Genomic DNA, 18,399 nt, shown 5'->3' with positions numbered 1-18,399 from the left:
CGGCGATCCCGACTTGGAGGCTCAGGCCTGATACGCTCGAAGACCCAGTGTTTGGTGACAGGATCCTCCAGGGCGTGACGCTTTACTTCGATGAGAATGGGGGGTCAGCAGCACGAGATCGGTAGAATGGGATGCGATGAAAGTGGTGGTGAGGGGGGTCTGTATGGGTAGCTTCTCGAATGTGAGGACAACGGTCCTGGCGGATCTGGAGAAGGCGGAGTGTGTGCTGAGAGAACTTGAACGACGTGGGCCTGAAAGGCCGGACCTTCAGGGCCAGCTGCTGGAAGCGAAAGAACTGGTGGCGAGAGAAACAGAGCGCTTGAGATGCTATGTGCTATGACTACAAGCTGTACATCACTAAGGCGCATGCGGAGAGAGATAAAGTGGGCACGCTGCTTGCGAAACTAGCTAACCCGGACCCTAGGGCGCACCCAATTATGGGTATCAGAACTGAGACGGGGGAGGTGGTCCACTCACAAGCGGCCATATTGACGCACTTTCAGAGATACTATATGGGCCTTTATGATACCCAGTTGGAAGCGGAGTCTGCATTAATAGGCGAATATTTACGCACTGTGCAGCTACCGGTGCTAGATGACGAAACGGCGAAGGCCTTGGGCGGTCCGGTCACTATAACGGAGATTCGAGGGGCTATCACAAAGATGGCTAGGAATAAGACGCCGGGGGTGGACGGCCTCCCCATTGAGTTTTATGTGAAGTATATGGATGTGTTGGCACCCAGGCTGTTGGCGGTGTATTCGGAGGCTGAGACTCTGGGGCGCCTTCCTGGCTCCATGAGGGAGGCACTGATGGTGCCACTATTGAAGCCTGGTAGGGATGCGCTGGTTGTGATGTCGTATAGACCCCTCTCAATGCTGACTGTTGATTACAAGATCTTGAGCCGTATCCTGGCCACCAGGCTGCTGCCACACATGACCGTGCTGGTGCATGAAGATCAAGCGGGGTTCATTCCTACCAGGAACACGACCATTAACACCCGCTGGCTGATCCGCGTTCTGAATGGCGCCTTGAGTTCGGACCATGCTTCGGCCGTACTCTCGGTGGATATTGAGAAAGCTTTCGACAGCCTTGAATGGTGTTATCTAGATGGGGTTTTAGAGAAGTTCGGGCTCGGTGGAGGCTTTGGGCGCTGGACGAAAGTTCTGTACTCGGCTGCCACTGCTAGGGTAAGATTGGGGTCGGTCATATCGCCTGCTTATCCGGTACGCAGGGGTACGAGGCAGGGATGCTCGCTATCCCCTCTTCTGTTCGCTCTTGCGATGGAACCACTGGCGGCTCGGGCTAGAGCAGGAGCTTCATTTCAAGGGATTAGTTGTAATGAGGATATTCACCACATCTCGTTATATGCGGATGGTCTGCTGTTGTATCTGGAGGACACAGGGGCGGCTCTTAGTGGAGCCATGGAGATGTTATCAGCTTTCGGCGGCCTGTCGGGACTTAAGGTGAACCGGGCTAAACATGTGTTTTTCCACTACGAACAGATGTGCTTTACCCCCCTCTGACGGTAGAAGTGGCCTGGGAAGACAGGTGTTTTACGTACCTAGGAGTCAGAATTTATCATGATGCCGCAAGTCTCCTAGAAGGTAACATAGGTCGCTGCATCAGGGGATTGAGGGGATGCATGTCCTTTTGGGCCTCCCTCCCTCTATCGGTCCAGGGTCGAGTGGCCTTGTTAAAAATGGTCGCTCTACCGCGACTGCTATATTATTTTAGAACGTTGCCGATCTGGATCCCTCAGCGGACCTTTAGAGACCTGAGATCAATGATCATTGATTTTCTTTGGGGACATGGCAGACGCAGGGTGGCATTGCATAATATGACCAGGCCCAAACCCGAGGGGGGGATGGCGGTGCCCGACTTCGAATTGTATTACCTGGCGGCCCAGCTCCAGGTTCTGACTCAAAACGTCGCGCGTGAATTCAGAGGCCCAGACCAGGACCGGGGGAGGGGTATCCGGAGACACGTCTTGTCATATATCATTATGCAACAGAAACTGGGCTTGCGAGACCTCACCTTGGAGGAGAGAACCTTCCGGTCGTGCTGGCATAGGAGCCTGAAGAGGGCGCGGGTGACGCGACCGTACGCTCCGGAGATCCCCCTGGGGATGCTGACAGCCCTGCCTCATGGAGGCGACTGGTCACCGCTGTTGGAGTGGGAGGAGTTGGGTTTGCAGGTGGTAGGAGATCTTTATGCGGAAGGGCAGATGGTCCCGTTTGGGGTGTTGCAGGAAAACTTTGGTCTCTCGGACGGAGGTTATCTCCTGCACGCGGCGATCTCTGCTGCAATGCAAAAACACTGGAAGGTTGGACTAACGGAGCCGGCCACGACTATGGCGTGCCAGTATGTGGTGATGGCGGCGGGCACGATTAAGGCGGTCACTTGTCTCCAATCGCGGATGCTGAATGAGGGGCTAGAACCACTCTCGCTGCTGAAGGCAAAATGGGAGGACAGTGTAGGCAGACCCATTCCAGATACGGACTGGGGCCACATACTGGAGCGGACGTGGAAGGGTAGTAGAAACGCCAGGTTCCAGCAGGTGCACTTTTTCATACTGCATAGAGCCTATCTGACCCCGGGGAAACTCCGACGACATTTTCAGGTGCAGGAGGCGGCATGTCCAAGGTGCTCGACGCCTGGAGTTGAGCTGGACCATATGTTGTGGGATTGCTCACGGCTGGGCACATACTGGCCGGAGGTGGGTGAGCTTCTGAATGAGATCACGGATAGAGAAGTGGAGTTTGATATGGCGGCATGCCTGCTGCTTTGGTTTCCCCACACGGCGAAAACGAAAATCACGAGCAAGTTTATCGATCTGGGGCTCATGCTGGCCCAAAGAGAGATTACGTGGCGCTGGAAATCCAAGGAGGGCCCTTCTCTCAGGAGATGGACGAACGAGTTGTTGAAATGGTCTACGTGCGAAAGTGTGCTGAGAATGCAACAAGCCACCAGAACGGGTAATGAGAAGAGCCTAGAGAGTGCTAGAGCATGGGAGATGATTGTACAGGCGTTGCGTGACTGTTTGACGGAAGATGAGGATGAAAGACTTCTTGCACAAGGGGGTCCATGAAATCAGGAACATGTAGGCTTCATACTTACTGATAGCGGGCCATCCTGTCGTGAACCACAGTTGCAACCCACATCAGCAACAGCGGGGGGGGGGACATAAGGGTGTTCTTATATCTCCCTGATAGGGATGGTCTAGGACCCGTCGACAAGGGACGTAGTTGGCGCCCGCAAGAGAGGGACGAGGTCACTGAGTGGGGACTTCCCGGGGGAACTGAGTGATGAGGGCTGATGGGTGGCCATCCTGGAAGGATACTAGCGAAGACATTCTGCATAGATTCATTGGGTCCGAGAGTGGCCATCAGGGGGGGGACGATCCCAGTTGGGGATGGTTGGGGAGGAGATAGGGAGTTGTTGGGGGGGTGAATAAAAAAGCAGATACTTCATTGTATTGATGGCCGGAAACCCTTCTGTAACACTCTTGATGATTTTATGCAGAACTTCGCTGCTGCGCCGCCCGGCCTCCGGGATGTGGGCTGAAGGGCCTTGTACCATCTGGAGACAACATAATACCATATACTGAGGGGGGATAGAGGTTGTACTGCATTAATGTGTTGTTCTTAAATCTGCAATAAAAACAAAAAAAAAAAAAAAAAAAAAAACTGTAAAGATTTTTTATCACAAAATACGTTTTGGTGGGAGCGTTGCGATCCTCCATTTTACAGATTGTGTTCTTGATCAAGTGGTGACAAAGAAAAGAATGCTTGCGGAAATTGTTTGAATCATTTCATTGCCACCTCCACTCAGTCCCTGGCACCTGTTAAAAGGGCCAAGATTAAGAGAAACAACATATCTGCTCCCTGGTTCTCCAAGGACCTTAGTGCTCTTAAGCAGATTTGCAGGAGACCGGAGAAAAGATGGAGAGCACAATATTGTTCATCAGATAAGGATAAATGTAAGAACTATCTATCCGAATACAAAGCCTTGATTTGAAAGGAAAAACGGCCTATTTCACGAGTAAGATTGAAGCAGCTATACATTCTTCAAAAAAATTGCTCTCTACAGTCCAAAAACTGACCACTGACACTCAAAGACTGTAGTCAGTCTTTTTGTAATACTCTGGCGGATGCTTTCCATCACAAAGTGAAAGATGGCTACAACAAATGTTCAACCCTGATGTCCGTACCATCCACGGATATGCACACTTCCAAACACTTGGCCATGAACAGTACTCTCAGCCACTTTATCTCGCCATTTAAGGAAGAGGTTACCAAACGAATTAAATCAACAAAATCTAGCTCTCTTTTCTTGCAGGATTGGTCCATTCCTCTTTGGGACAAGATTTGGATGAAATTACATAAAACCTCTAGAGCTGCTAATACTACCCAAACTTTATATTTTATTTATAATCGCACTTTATTTACCCCACTTGCCTTATCGACTTTTTCCTCGGATACCCCTTCCACTTGCTGGTCCTGTCTTTGCCCTTGTGCAGATTTGAAACACATGTTGTTTGATTGTCCGCCCATCTCCTGTTTTTGGAACCTGGTATGGGCTCAACTGCAGAAGATTTTTAAATTCCAATTCCCCTTCTCCAGTGTCAATATTTTTCTAGTTTCCCTTTCCCTCACACCAACACACTTTATTAGACCTTTTGGTAGCTATTGCTTTTCATCTCATCACCTCCAATTGGAAACAAGCTACTGAAGTTTATTTTCGTGCTTGGTGGAATGCGGTTTGCTTCCATCACAGACTTGACACTAACTTTGTTACTCCTGTTTCCCTAGCAATTAAACGTGATCTTTTATGGCTCCCTCTAACCACTTACTTATCCCTAGTTGCTACCTCGACACCTTCTTCCAATATTGAAAATGCTGAGGTTCGGAAACCACCATGATTTTTTCCATTGCCTTTTGATATTCCTATTGAATGTGCATTTCATATCATTTCAATTATTTTACTTCTTTATTTACAGTGTTTCTTACAGTATTACTTTACCCTGTATTTAGTCTTGCTGTTTCATTAATTTTTTATTATGTGCTTATTCACATTAGATGTTTTTGCTTGGTTGTAATTTTTGATTGTTTCTTCATTTTCTGTCTTTGCTTCTTTATCTTACAATGAACTCAAACTTAAAAAAAATATATATATATAGCTCTCCATGTGATCCATGTCCACCTACGGTTGCCATTATAGCAGCTGAGACCATTATGACTAAATTGACAGACATTTTTTACCTGATGTGCTGTTTGGGCTCTTTTCCCTCAGTTTGGAAAAAAGTCTCAGTTTTACCTCTAATTAAAAACCTTCTGTAACGGGGTCGGGTCGGGCTATCAAGACGAGTGGTGGAATCCTGATTGTACCCCTTCTGCTCCACAGACTACATCTACGAGGGGGGCCTGGGACACGGAACCAACCGATGAGTCGTCTACCGTTCCCTTTAAGTGGGCGTATGAGGACTTCCAGGAGGACCAGCCTACCTCTGACGTCGACGATCCTGGATGGGTGAAAACGGGGAAGGCCCTGTACGCGGCGTGTGACGTCACCAACGCACCGAGGGACGGAGGAAGAGTGAAGAACCGAGCGGAGGAAGAAGACGAAGAAGAAGACGAAGAAGAAGACGGAAGGCGAAAAGAAGGAGAGCCAGGAGGCCAACGACCCCGTGTTCCGCCGTGCCACGCTCCCGAGGGAGGAGTGTGGCTCAGCCAGGTACGGCGGCGTTGGGCGGCTTGGGTGGGGAGGAAGAGTTCCCCGTGTGAATAGCGCGGAAACCCCTGTATGTAACTTCCCTCTGTGTTTCCCGTCCCCTTTAAAATACCTAGTTACCTACCCCGCTCTCCTCACTCAATCCCCCCCCCCCGTTACAGCACAGTGTCACTAGCGTGTTTGTTCTATACACCGGTGTCCTTCACTATCACGGGTTCCCTTAGGTGCAATACCTTGTCGGATAAAAAGACTAACGGCGTCCCTCTGTCCCTTTCCTTTCTTACATGTGGATATAACGGGAGAGCAACGCCACTGTCTGGGGAGTGACGATAACCGGCTGTACAAGACGACATCCCCGACGTCTACCTCTGAACTGTGGGGCTTTCACTTTCAACTACCCTGCGAACCCCGAAGACCACCACCACGGATAAAATAGAGTTTGCAAGGGAAAGACTGACATTCCGCACAAGACGCACGTTGAAAATAAAACCTAGTTTAAAAAGATATACGGGTCTAGTGTCTGTTGAGCCAGAGTTTGTTACCACTGCTAGTGTGCTCGATCCACCTGCCCAGCCTACACCTTCTCTCGACCCACAGGTTCCAACTAGTTAGTGCCATATTTCCTGTCAACCTCTGCCAGCGAACCTCATTGAAAAAGTCTTGAACAAACAACTGGTTGAGCATGTTCATAATAATAATCTGTTGGATGCCACCCAGTTTGGCTTCCAAGCTGGACACAGCATGAAGACTGTAGTTATCAAAGCTACAGAGGAGATCAGGATGTCTCTTGACCTGGGTGGGGGGCGGAGAGCCGCCCTCATCCTGCACAGTCTATCAGCAGCATTTGATTCTGCCAACCGCAAGCAATCTGTTTGACTGGGTGAATTTATCTCTCCCTCTTACTCTCTTCCTTGCGGGACCCCCCAGGGGTTCTCGCTTAGCCGGACACCTTTCAATGTAGATGTCACTCCATTGGCTGAACTTATAAGATCTTTTGGTTAGTCCTTGATGACCTATGCCGATGACACTCCAATCGCTGTCTCTCTGGCCACTGGGGACATGGGGGTTGGTGTAAGATTCTGTGTCTGCATGCAGGAAGTCAGTTTGTGGATGTACATGAATTTCCTCAAAATCAATTCAAGAAAGATTGAGGTTTTGCTTTTTGGTGCCTAGTCTTCCTTCTGGTCTCCTGTATGGTGGCCGTCTGACTTAGGCTCACTTCCCATTCCAGCCAGGACAACCAAGAATCTGGGAATCCTTAGTAATTACCAACTGACTTTGTTCAGGTTAATGCAGTTATCCCTTCTGCCTTCTATATTCTTAGTTTGATCAAGCAGATCCTACTCTTTATCCCAGTTCATTTGCAGAAAACAGTGGTCACTTCTCTGGTATTGTCTATGATCGACTATTGCAATGGGCTGTATCTTAACACCCACCAGCATGTTCTCAACAAGCTGAAAAACCCTGCAAAATACGGCAGCCCGTGCACTTCACAAAATACCTAAATATCAATCTGTCTCCAAGTTTGTTGAGAAACTTCATTGGCTCCCCGTTAGACAGAAGGTCACTTTAACCCCTTGCATGCTAATGACGGCCCCCAGCCGTCATGCACTACAGTGCTCGTGTGCTGATGATGGCTGGGGGCCGTCATAACCACACCCGTGCTTGGAATGTCCAGCACAGGAGCAGAATCGCGGCAGCATGCAAGGGGTTAAAGCACTTTGTATTGTGTACAAACACTGCATGACCAAGGTCCTGATTCCCTGAGGAAGAGTTTCACCTGGTATACTCTAGGTAGGTCGCTGGGCTCTGCCTCGGCGAAATCGGTTTCAGTGCCCTGTTTCAATTGCATTACCTGAGGTGGCAGAGGCTTTGTGTTAGGAGCATCGAAAGCTTGGAATGCTCTCCCTCTGTATATCAAATCCATGTCGAACATTCTGGCTTTTAGAAAAGCCTTGAAAACATTTCTGTTGCCGTCTATATAACTTTCAGATCTTGAGGCTTCCTTTCTGCTATTTCAGCCAGACCCAAGACACCTTTTTGGCAATAGAGTGCTCTAGAAAAATAATTTACATAACCTAACATTTTTACAATAGCTGCATTGATGTAATGGTTTGTCTTTCCATTATCAGAAGTGTTCCGGTTTTCCTGATCAATCAGTGATTGTGAAGTATTCACACCAATAGGCATCGTTTTAGCACTATATTATATAATTGTATTGTTTTATTGTGTATTATATGATTTTTACTATTTGGCACCCATTGCTTCTACAAAAATAATTCTATATTTTGATATGTTATTAAAGTGATCTGTATTTACATAAAAACACACAGCTCTGCTTGGACAGTACAATCTTTTTTTGCACCTACAGAACGTCCGAAATGCCGCTGCCGGACTGGTCCTCGACATTACCTGCCACAGCCGCATCACATAACACCTCCAACAACTCCACTGGATGCCAATCAGCAAGAGAGTCACTTTCAAGCTCCTCATTCATGCCTACAAAGCTCTACACAACGAAGGACAAGTGTACCTGAACCACCGCCTCACATTCCACGTTCCCACTAGACAACTCCGATCCGTCCAACTCGCCTTAGCCTCCATCCCCAGGATCCATAAGACCAGAACCGGAGGAATATCGTTCTCCTATCTCGCTGCCAAGACATGGAACACCCTGCACCTGCACCTCAAGCAATCAGCGTCACTGACCAGATTCAGGAAGGACGTCAAGTCCTGCCTCTCCGAATGATCCTCGACCCAGTCCGACCAGCAGCCCCCACCCCCAGCGCCTTGAGACCCTCTTGAGTGAGTAGCCGCACTTTACAAGCCCCTGATTAATTGATTGATTGATCTATGCTGATTGCATTGTTCCTTGACTCAACCGTACGCGGCATCCTTTGGGTCAGTCTTTTAACTGCTTGTGACATCTATCTCGAGTTAAGAAGCTTAGAACCCCAGCTTTCTATCACAGATCCAAATGCCTGTGACTGCAAGGATTGGGGGAAGAATGCTTCAGATTGCCGCTAGCAGTGGGTTCGGAGTCTAGGCCTCAGGGAATTTATTATTATAACCTAATGACGTTCATGTTTAATATCTCTTACAGTAAGGATGAACAGAGATGAGAAACCATGTTCCTGGGTTAAAGACCATGAATCTTCAAACAGTGACGGAGCTTCGCCGGTCGAGAGAGCCAGAGCAACTGGACTCCAGCCTGTGCTGCTTGAGTTCCTGTCCTGAGGACAGTGCAGAATGATTTGTGCCATTGGATGTGACTAAAAGGAAAAAAGAGGTATGGTGGTGTCATTCAGCTGCTGATTAGACAGTTTAGGCAGACCCCTGACCAATAGTGCCTGAAGTTCAGGGAGATGACAAAGCAAGTGCATGAGACATTGGAGCCTTGTTTGGACAAGGCTACCAAAGCCTGAAAGGCTGGGTGAACGAGTGGGTGTCAAGGTGTGATGCCTTGTTTAATGTGTTACTACCTACGGATCTCCGGATTTGCATCGTTTAATGTTGAAACACAGAATCGCAAGCATACGGACCTGTTTGCAGACCTTCAGGTTGGCATCGAGGTAAACCATAATTGGGCATCTGCACAGGTTGTGCGACTTTTCTGGGTAGGCAGGCCAGAAACCGAAGTAATCCTCCTGGATCTGGAAGATCAGGTACAGTGTGGAAGTGGGCCTGCATGTTCCAATTAGACCTGGGTGAAATTTCAATCCCTCTGGAGTAATTTTGGGAATTCAGCATTACTCTTTTACGAAGAATTACCAATAAATATGCGATTACTACCGCTCTTGTAATTTGCGGAGAAAATCATACCGCATGAGCACAGTTAGCGAGTGCGAGTGGTGACGCATGCTGGATATTCATGTTAAGTTGCATTTAAAGCTATTTCTTAGAGCAAAATTCATCCATGCGTCCAATTTGAATGCAAGGGGGCATGTTTGGGCTAAGAAATAGTGCTAAACACAGAATTACTTTTCTCGGGTAATTCCGCGTAATTCTTCAGTAATTCCGCGTGATTCCCCTACATGGAATTACGCAAGCTATGCGATGTGATTCTTTGGTACCTCCGGGCTTGCATTAAGTACATGTGTGCCAGACTGTGGTCTGCCGCTTTATCATTAGGGTGGGCCCAACAACACCTCACCCTAAGCCCCTAGATAGGGTTGTCTCCCTGGTCCCCATTACGTCACTTCCTGAACTCAGATGTATTTCCCTTGGGGAACAACCTTTACAACGAAGGTCTTACAACGCGGTACCTTTACCACGCAACTTTTACAACGCAAGTCGTTACGACAACTTGCGCTGGGGGGGCGCTCCAGGATAGTAAATAGTTTAATTTACTATCCAACTCCTTGCCTACTATCCACGGGGACTGGAGTTGGAATAGTAAATTAAAAAAATTACTATCCTGCGCCCCCCAACGCAAGTTGTTGTAACGACTTGCGTTGTAAAAGTTGCGTAGTAACGGCACGCGTTGTAAAAGTACGCGTTGTAACGTCGTACATCCATTTCCCTTTCCACTTCAAGAATTGAGGATAAATCCTTCCTTTTTGACTTTTTTTTATTTACTCTCCCTAATCACGCAGTATTAAGTTGTTGCCAGGCCTGCATCCATCATTTAAAACTTTTATTGTTGTCGGTGTTGCACAAGCTGTCAACGTCCTGAGATTGCAACCGTACACTCAACAATCGAATACACAGAAACATTGCTACAGCATTCTGGAGACGGCCATGTCTGTGGCAATGTTTTCAAAGATTATACTGGGTAAATAAACCGAGAGAGCCACTCTGCTCCGATAATGCCAAGCAAACAGCAGAGAACTAACATCATTGGTTGCCAGAGCTGTCTGCATCCATCAAGAAACAAATGCTGACCAGGGAACAGCCAATGATGGATATTTACATTTATTTAGGTTTTGAATGCTGCTGGCCTTTGTAGTTCCACCTTTACAGCTTGTCCCCACTTGCCTCAGTCAATAGAAAAGGAGTTTGCAGTTTTGCTGGAAGTAAGGGCGGATGTGTTTAGCTTCTTTGGACTAACCAGAGTTGCTTGCAACAGAACAGTGTAGCAGTGGCGTCTGTGGGGAGGGCCTTTAAAGGGCATTTCTTGGCAGTCAACAGAATAGTCGGCATTCACGTTTGCTGCCATAGCTGCCGAGCCCTTTTCCTCCTGTGCCCGAAGTCTAAGAAAACAACTTGAAACAAAGAAAACTTCTTTCTGTCAGTGGCACCACGGGCGCCATCAGACTTACCTCTAGAATCTAGCAACATCTCGAAGAATGAGGATTTTTATAGCTTTTGAAGGAGTTTGCGAGCCTTTTGATATTCAGCCACAGCAGACGGTGGGCGCCGTGAAGCGAGCGATAAAGGTATGTGAATGCCAGCCAGCAATGAATCGCCTTGTTAATGTTTTTTTTTTAAATGCACATAAAATATGACACATTGGTGGTTGTGATTATCCCAACTATTACTTACAGTTTTCTGGCGAGTACCTTGTTGTTAATCAGGCTTGTGTAATATTGTATATAAAATAATTTAAGAGCATACAATATTATGTACAGTACCTGTAAAACAGGCAAAGCGTGGTAGTAGTCAGTGTCATCATAAGGGTTTTTGGTGCCCCGGGCAAGATATACTTTGGGGCCCCTGTTTGGTAGAACTTTCTATTTTTTTCACTCATTTTCTGCTAATTCACACCTTATGAACCCAAATAATATTGAATTGTACATAAAAAGTTAAGATAGAGAAATAGACAAAAGTGTGATAGAGAGAAAATCACCTCCCCCTGAGGGAAAAAGGGCTTTTGAAGGTGGGGACCCACAAATCTCCTTCCCCACTGACACCCCTTTTGAAGGTGGGGGCCCTGGGCAATTGTACGCTTTGCCCATGCCTTAAAACGTCTCTGGTAGAAGTAAAACAGTGACTATTAATAGAAAGGATTCTAGATTTAAAGTGTAGTCACTGAAACCTGTGGACAAATTGGTACACTCACATGATTGGCAGTTTAATCCGTATTATAAAGCATTTATACATTATGAGGGAGCTTCCCAGATTCTGTTTAAATTAATAAATGCATTGGAATCTTTTGTTATTGTATGTGAGTGACGTGGCCGGGTCTTGTTAAAGCTGGCGCCTTGCAGGAATGGGATGACAGCCTTTGAGGAGTGGGGAGGTAATCAGGGACTCTTGTCAAGGTTCTGGTCCAAGCTTGATTGAAAAATGAGAATTTCAGGTAGGGCAGTGGTCTTTAAACTTTTTAACCCCTTGGCCGCAGCGCGAATTCCGCTGCTGCGCTGGGGGTGGGGGGTGAGCAGGGCGATGCTATGCTCGTGGGTTTAGTAGAATATTTGGAGTCCCCTCCCTTTCGACACATACTCCCAGCCAGGATATAAATGACAAAAGACGTTAGTGATGGCCCATTACAGAACGGTTTACTGCTTGATTCCCCCCTAGGGGCGCCTGCCCTCCAGTTTGAAGACCCCTGATGTAGAGGGATTGAGCTGGCATTATCAGGGTCCTCTGGGGTGCCAGTAATCATGCACATCTAACGGTTCTTGTAACAATAATCTAGCCCAGTGAATATATACTTTGACAATAAATAATCCCACAATTCAATAATGTGCCATCAATCATATCCCACTGGAAAGATATTTTATCATTATCCACACATCACAACAATGTCTATGACTCCTGGAAGGAGCTTCATGCACCAAACTATCCTGCTACAGTTCACACCAGTCATAAACTAACTTTGCTCCAGTCACCGACTTCCAAGCTTTTTCTGCAAAATGTCTGACTTGGAGCTGGACTAGCGGGGCTTTAACTCTGGGTGGATAGTCCGGAGTTAGGTTGGTAAGTGGCTACAAACAAGAGCCGGAGAAACCTGCAGTGTGCCATCAGTGCCCACCTCAGGCCCGCTCATACGGAATAGGAAGGTGGCATGCTGAGATCTCAGAGTGGCATGTGGACGGGAACAAATCAACCGCAGAACTGTGGAGCAGGGTACCCTCGGTGATGGCATGGAACCATGGCTGTAAGTGATATCAGAAGCTCGTTAGCAGGGAGCAGGGCTTTAAGTGGGATGAAAAAAACTGGGGGGTCTCTCAAAGGGGTGTGGCCAGTATAATTAAGGGTGTGGCTTAAAACACATAAACAAAAAATCTGTGCCAGCGGGCACATGCATCAAAGGAAATTGCATTTGCAAACGGTGCGAATCGCAAAATTCGGCCGTTTGCGAATGCAATTTCCATGTTTGTGATGCATTATGCATTTTGTAATTTTCGCAATTTAAAAAATCGCAAAATTGCGATTTCTTAAATTGCGATTGCATTTAAGGAATCTCAAATTGAGATTCCTTAAATGCAATGCATCAAACTTTTAAAATTTACAAATTTGCACATAAGGGGTGCAAATTACCATGAAGTTGACCTTCATGGTAATTTGCGAAAAAATTTAAAAATCCACAAAAGTGCATTTTTGAAAGTGCCATTTTTTACACACACATGCCCTTGGGGCATGTGTGTGTGAAAAATGTACTTAATTGCAAATTTCAGGGGGGCAACAGGGTGTCCTTTGGACCCCCCTGCACCCTTCAAATTGCATTCTCATTTTGCGATTCCTTAATTGCGATTCGCAAAATGAGAATGTCTTCCCATTCATTCCTATGGGCCTCTAGGCCCATAGGAATGAACGGGAAGGGATTCCTTAATTGCGATTCTTAAATTGAGAATCGCAATTAAGGAATTTTAAGAAATCGCAATTTATTTAGCGATTTCTTGATGCATTGCAGTTTGTGATTCCTTAATTGCGATTCCTTATTTTTCGCAATTAAGGATTCGCAAACTCCAATGTTGATGCATGTGCCCGTTAGCATAGTGTGCCACCTGACTTGTATTTTGCTGTTTCTGTCATTGCATCCAGATATATGATACAACAAGTAACATTATACCCACAACAAGTCGGGACTATTGGTTTTGTAAATGATTTTTAGTTGCATAAGATAATTAGGCAGCAACTATGGCTTGTATATAATATTGAACAAGCTTCCACTTAAAGCCTTGGTGACACCACGACAAAGTTGCTGCTCCTGCGTTTCAAAAAGAGAAGGGAAATCCAGAGAGAAAATGACTCTCTTTAAAGGCTTTCCCTTCCCCTACAACGCTCACTGGCATAAGGTCATGCTGTAACTTCTCCACTACTGAGAAGTGAGCAGTGTGAGCAGCGCCCATCGTTGTGTCTGCTGTGACTGCAGGCCGGAAAAAACGGACCGCCTGTGCCAGGGACACAAAACAGAGCCCGATAGAGACCTGTTTCGGGGCCCTCTTTAAAAAACTGCCGGTGCTCAGCACCCTTGAGACCCAGCCCACTTAAAGCCCTGGCAGAGAGACAGCAAGTCCTTTCACCCTTGCATCTCCAAGACACTGCTGCTTTTTGATGCCACTTAATTTCCTACAAATGTTCTAGATTGATGACTCAGGTATTTAGATATGTATAGTTTTGCATATTTTAGAATTTCTCAATGTGACTTTCCAGCATTGTCGTAAGACTGTCTCATATTTGAGGCCGAGTTAAAAAACGGATTCTCCTCTCTGTTATGCATAACACAACATGGTCTGCTGTGTACGTCACAATGCTACACCTGCATAAAGTGGACACTTTTTTCAACGGTGTCTTCTGATTGATAACACTAGCATTAGCTCAAAATTCATATGTTTTCCTGAGTACCTAATCTTCATTAAAAAATTGTTTTATAATGACATATTTTTTGTATTATTAATTAATTAACTAATTTCACAAAATGCTAGGATTACATTACACACAGACAAACCTCCCCGGAACCCTCCCTCCTTTCAAAATGTCAGGCTTGCTCACTCGCAGTATACTTTATTCATTGCTCTTACGCCTCACCACTTTCAAATTCCACCAGCCACCATTGTACAGATGACCAAGGGAAACAAAAACAACATTTCTGTTCAGGAATAGCCTTGACTTGTTGAAATCTCCCTTAACTATATCTCTATGACCCCTAAAATGAAAGCAACGTATTTAGGATAAACGTGTACTTTCATTCCATATTATGGTCTTCCTTGAAATTGAAGGTTCACTTTAATTCTATGGGATTCATTGGAATCCTGAGTATTAAAATGATGCTGGTGGCATCCCTCCCAAGTGGGACATGTACAAGCCAAAAAGCAATGTAAATTGATTTAAGTTTGAGTGACTAATAGTTGGCACTAAGCCTTGACCATGTGAAATGTAAAACAGGATGACCTTGGGCATCCAAGTACGGATCCACAATTGGGTAGGTAGGTGCTGTACACAAATACGTCTGGTCCCCCCTAATCATCGTCATAAGTTACTACACTTTAAATTCTTATGGCGGTCCTATAAGACACCCAGTGCACTACATAAGATAGATCCATCCCGGCCACACTCCTGTCTGTGGTGCCATTCCCCAGATGCAGACTTTGCACATATCACATGGACATGCACAAAAATTAAGGGATACTGGACAGCAATATATGGGGAACTATCCCGAATGATAGAAATGGAGCTTACACCTACGTCATTTATGGCATTGCTTGGGTATACTCATGACCCCCCGAAGTCTAAACGGCGATTCGTCACCATCGCACTGCTTATTGCCAAAAGAGAAGTGGCCATAAATTGGGGCTGTGCACGCAGTCCCACAGTATACTCCTGGCAGCGCAGTATGACATATTGCAACACTAACAGTGACACCTACGCATCGTTACAACCACCTTCTGCGAGGCCCCTAGATATATTGCAACCATTTCAATCTTACCTGTGTGAAACACGGGATAATGACAATACCTCCACTCTTTTTTTTTTTTGTTTAAAAAATTTTTATTAGGATTTTTGCAAATGCAATACACAAGCCATATAGAAAAGAAGTAAATAACTTGATAAAGTAAAACATTAGGCATAAATCATATGAAAAAGATATCCTACAAGAAAAAAGAATGAGAATAGAGAAGAAAATGGAAAAGAAAGAAAGGAGATAGACAGAGGGGAGGATAAGTGGAGAAAGGAAAGAGAGAAAAAAGAAAAAAAAAGTAATCTAAGTAATGTAGAAGAAGAATATTTGCATGAAGGGAAATAAACAGACTTAACAGCGGGAAGGTTTGGTAGAGAAATAGGTAAGAAAAGGGAGCCAGAGGAGGTCAGATTTAATTTTCTGAGAAACAGAAGAAGATGAAGCAATAGCAATCCTATGTTCATCACAAATGAAATTCCACCAAGTAAGTACAGGCAATTTGGAGTTATCTTTCCACAACAATACCTCCACTCTGACCTGACACGCTGTTATATGGGACGGGGCGCAGAGGGCAAGCATGTGCCAGTTGTGATTCAACAGATTTGTAATTCTAAATATGTGTGTTTACTTCTCTCTGTAACAGGGATGTTTTCACACCCAATGATTTACTCTGTAACAACTGTCTGCTATTTGTCTTGTATTTACCCTTGTATGGGTCATACCTTGCACTGCACTGTAACCATTCTTGCAATATATGTTACAATCAATAAAAAGAATTAAAAAAAGTGTAAGACGGGATTGTGATCTCATTTTGCTCTAGTGAGATGCTGCTGACTTCTTGATTAGTCACTGCACTATTTACTATGAGGACATGCAGTTTAATTTATATCAGCTCTAATTTTCATCACAGAAAAAGGAGTGTGATCTAGTTTTTGGGACTGGTGTCACCCAGGACATGGTCATATTACCGTTTATTTATATATTAAGCATGGCTCTCACAGTGAGCCATTGATTCTAAACTGCTATGACGTAGCACCAGTGGATAACAGAACTTGTTAACCACTGTTACTACGTCAAATAGGAATTCCAGGCTGCTCTGGCTGGACTCTCTGGGAGCCTTTCAGAGCAGTGGTGGAAAGCAAGGAGCACAGCTTCTGGATGAGAGGGAAGACACAGAGAGTGGTGGCTGTGGGTGGAGCAGCCTTAAAAAAAATATTTGGGACAGTGAGGAGAGGCTGTCTAACGTGTGGCTCTGCCATCACTCCTTTGCCCCTGTGTAGCAGCTGAAAGCAGAGGCAGATGATTGTGGGGGCCACACATTACATTACATTATTGATGGGTAAAAAGTGAATTACAGGGATGTTTTTCACCTCGGGTGCTGAGTCCCATAATAGACAACTTAGAGCTTTGCTTTCATTGTCTATTTGAAGTCACTAGGAACCCCTCAGTGAAAACGTCCCTGTAACTGACAGTAACCCATCTATATTTGTATGCTATGTTATGTTATGTTATACATATTTTTATAGCGCACAGCTGCCCCAGCAAAGGGGCGTCCCGGCGCTTTTGGACAGGCAAATGAACACATAACACCACACAAACTGCAGGACCAAAGCAAGAAAGGGAGAGGGACTAAGAAACACTACGGAACAAGTACGTTTTAATGGCCCTCCTGAATAGAAGCAGGTCGTCAAGTGCACGGATGCGGAGCGGAAGAGAGTTCCAGAGTTTAGCAGCCATAACCCGGAAGGACCGCCCTCCAGCTCTACACAGCTTAAACCGAGGCACTACCACCAGATTTTGACAGGCAGATCTCAGGGAGTGAGAAGGAACATAGGGAATAAGAAGATTCTCAAGAATCTGAGGAGAGGACAGCTTGAGGATCTTAAAGGAAAGACAGAGAGTTTTAAAGTCAATCCTCTGCGCCATCGGCAGCCAGTGAAGAGACGGAATAGTTGCACTCACAGAGCAAAACCTCGGTAACACCACCAGGGCTCTGGCCGCAGCATTCTGAACGCGCTGCATCCGGGCGATTTCCGCCTGGTTCGCCCCTAACAGGAGCGAACTGGCGTAATCGAGCCAAGATAGAATAGTGGCCTGGATGATCAGCTGCCTAGTAGGGGCATCAAAGAACTTCAAAATGGGTCTCATTCCTCGAAGGATCCCAAAGCAAGTAGCTGCAACTTTTTTTGTATGGGCACAGAAACTAAGGGTAGAGTCTAACCAGACCCCTAAGTTTTTTACCTACGATACCGGAGTAGGCGTAACACCTAACTCTGGAGGCCACCACTCATCACTCCACATGTTACTATGCTTACCAACAACCAGTATCTCAGTCTTCTTAGCATTCAGCTGAAGACAGTTGGCTGTCATCCAGCTGGCCACCGCCAGGAGACCCGCTCTGAACCTGGGGGCATCAAGGTCGGACTTCCCACTCAAAACAACCGCCAGCTGCATGTCGTCAGCATAGGAGACGATGGTCATATCCCACTGCATGGCGACCGCAGCCAGCGGGTGTACATAAAGATTGAAAAGTGTGGGACTTAATGCCGACCCCTGAGGCACTCCCAGTTCTAACGGATAGAATTTGGACTCAAAAGGCGGAGTGGCGACCCGGAATGCACGATCACTCAAGAAAGACTGGAACCACTTTAGTGCCATGCCAGAGACACCAGTTGGTACAAAAATAAATAGTCACCTAAAGCTGTATTGTCAGCACTTGTCTGTGCATACTTTGAACAGCAAATATAAATAGTAGCACTTTTAATTGTGTTCTATAGCTGCCTGAATTGTCCATGACTGGTAATAAAATATAACATGGAACAAAGACAGAAAAGTCATATTACAAATGTATACATACTTATTTATTTTTAAGCATATTTGGT

The 18,399-nt window shown here is 45.9% G+C and overlaps 1 protein-coding gene across 1 annotated transcript in view; it reads left to right on the top strand.

Annotated features, from left to right (window-relative positions):
- The first annotated feature begins 10,930 nt into the window (after positions 1 to 10,930).
- The window catches only part of ANKUB1 (ankyrin repeat and ubiquitin domain containing 1), a 108,819-nt gene continuing 101,350 nt past the window's right edge, over positions 10,931 to 18,399 (top strand). The window contains exon 1 of the mRNA XM_078666369.1: positions 10,931 to 11,108. Within this exon, the coding sequence (XP_078522495.1) occupies positions 11,019 to 11,108 (90 nt within the window). The 5' untranslated portion in view covers positions 10,931 to 11,018. The remainder of the gene's footprint in view (positions 11,109 to 18,399) is intronic.

This window comes from Lissotriton helveticus, chromosome 11, assembly GCF_964261635.1.
Source record: "Lissotriton helveticus chromosome 11, aLisHel1.1, whole genome shotgun sequence".
NCBI lineage: Eukaryota > Metazoa > Chordata > Amphibia > Caudata > Salamandridae > Lissotriton > Lissotriton helveticus.
Note: the sequence above shows the minus strand (reverse complement) of the source record. Positions and strands in the feature narration are given on the sequence as shown.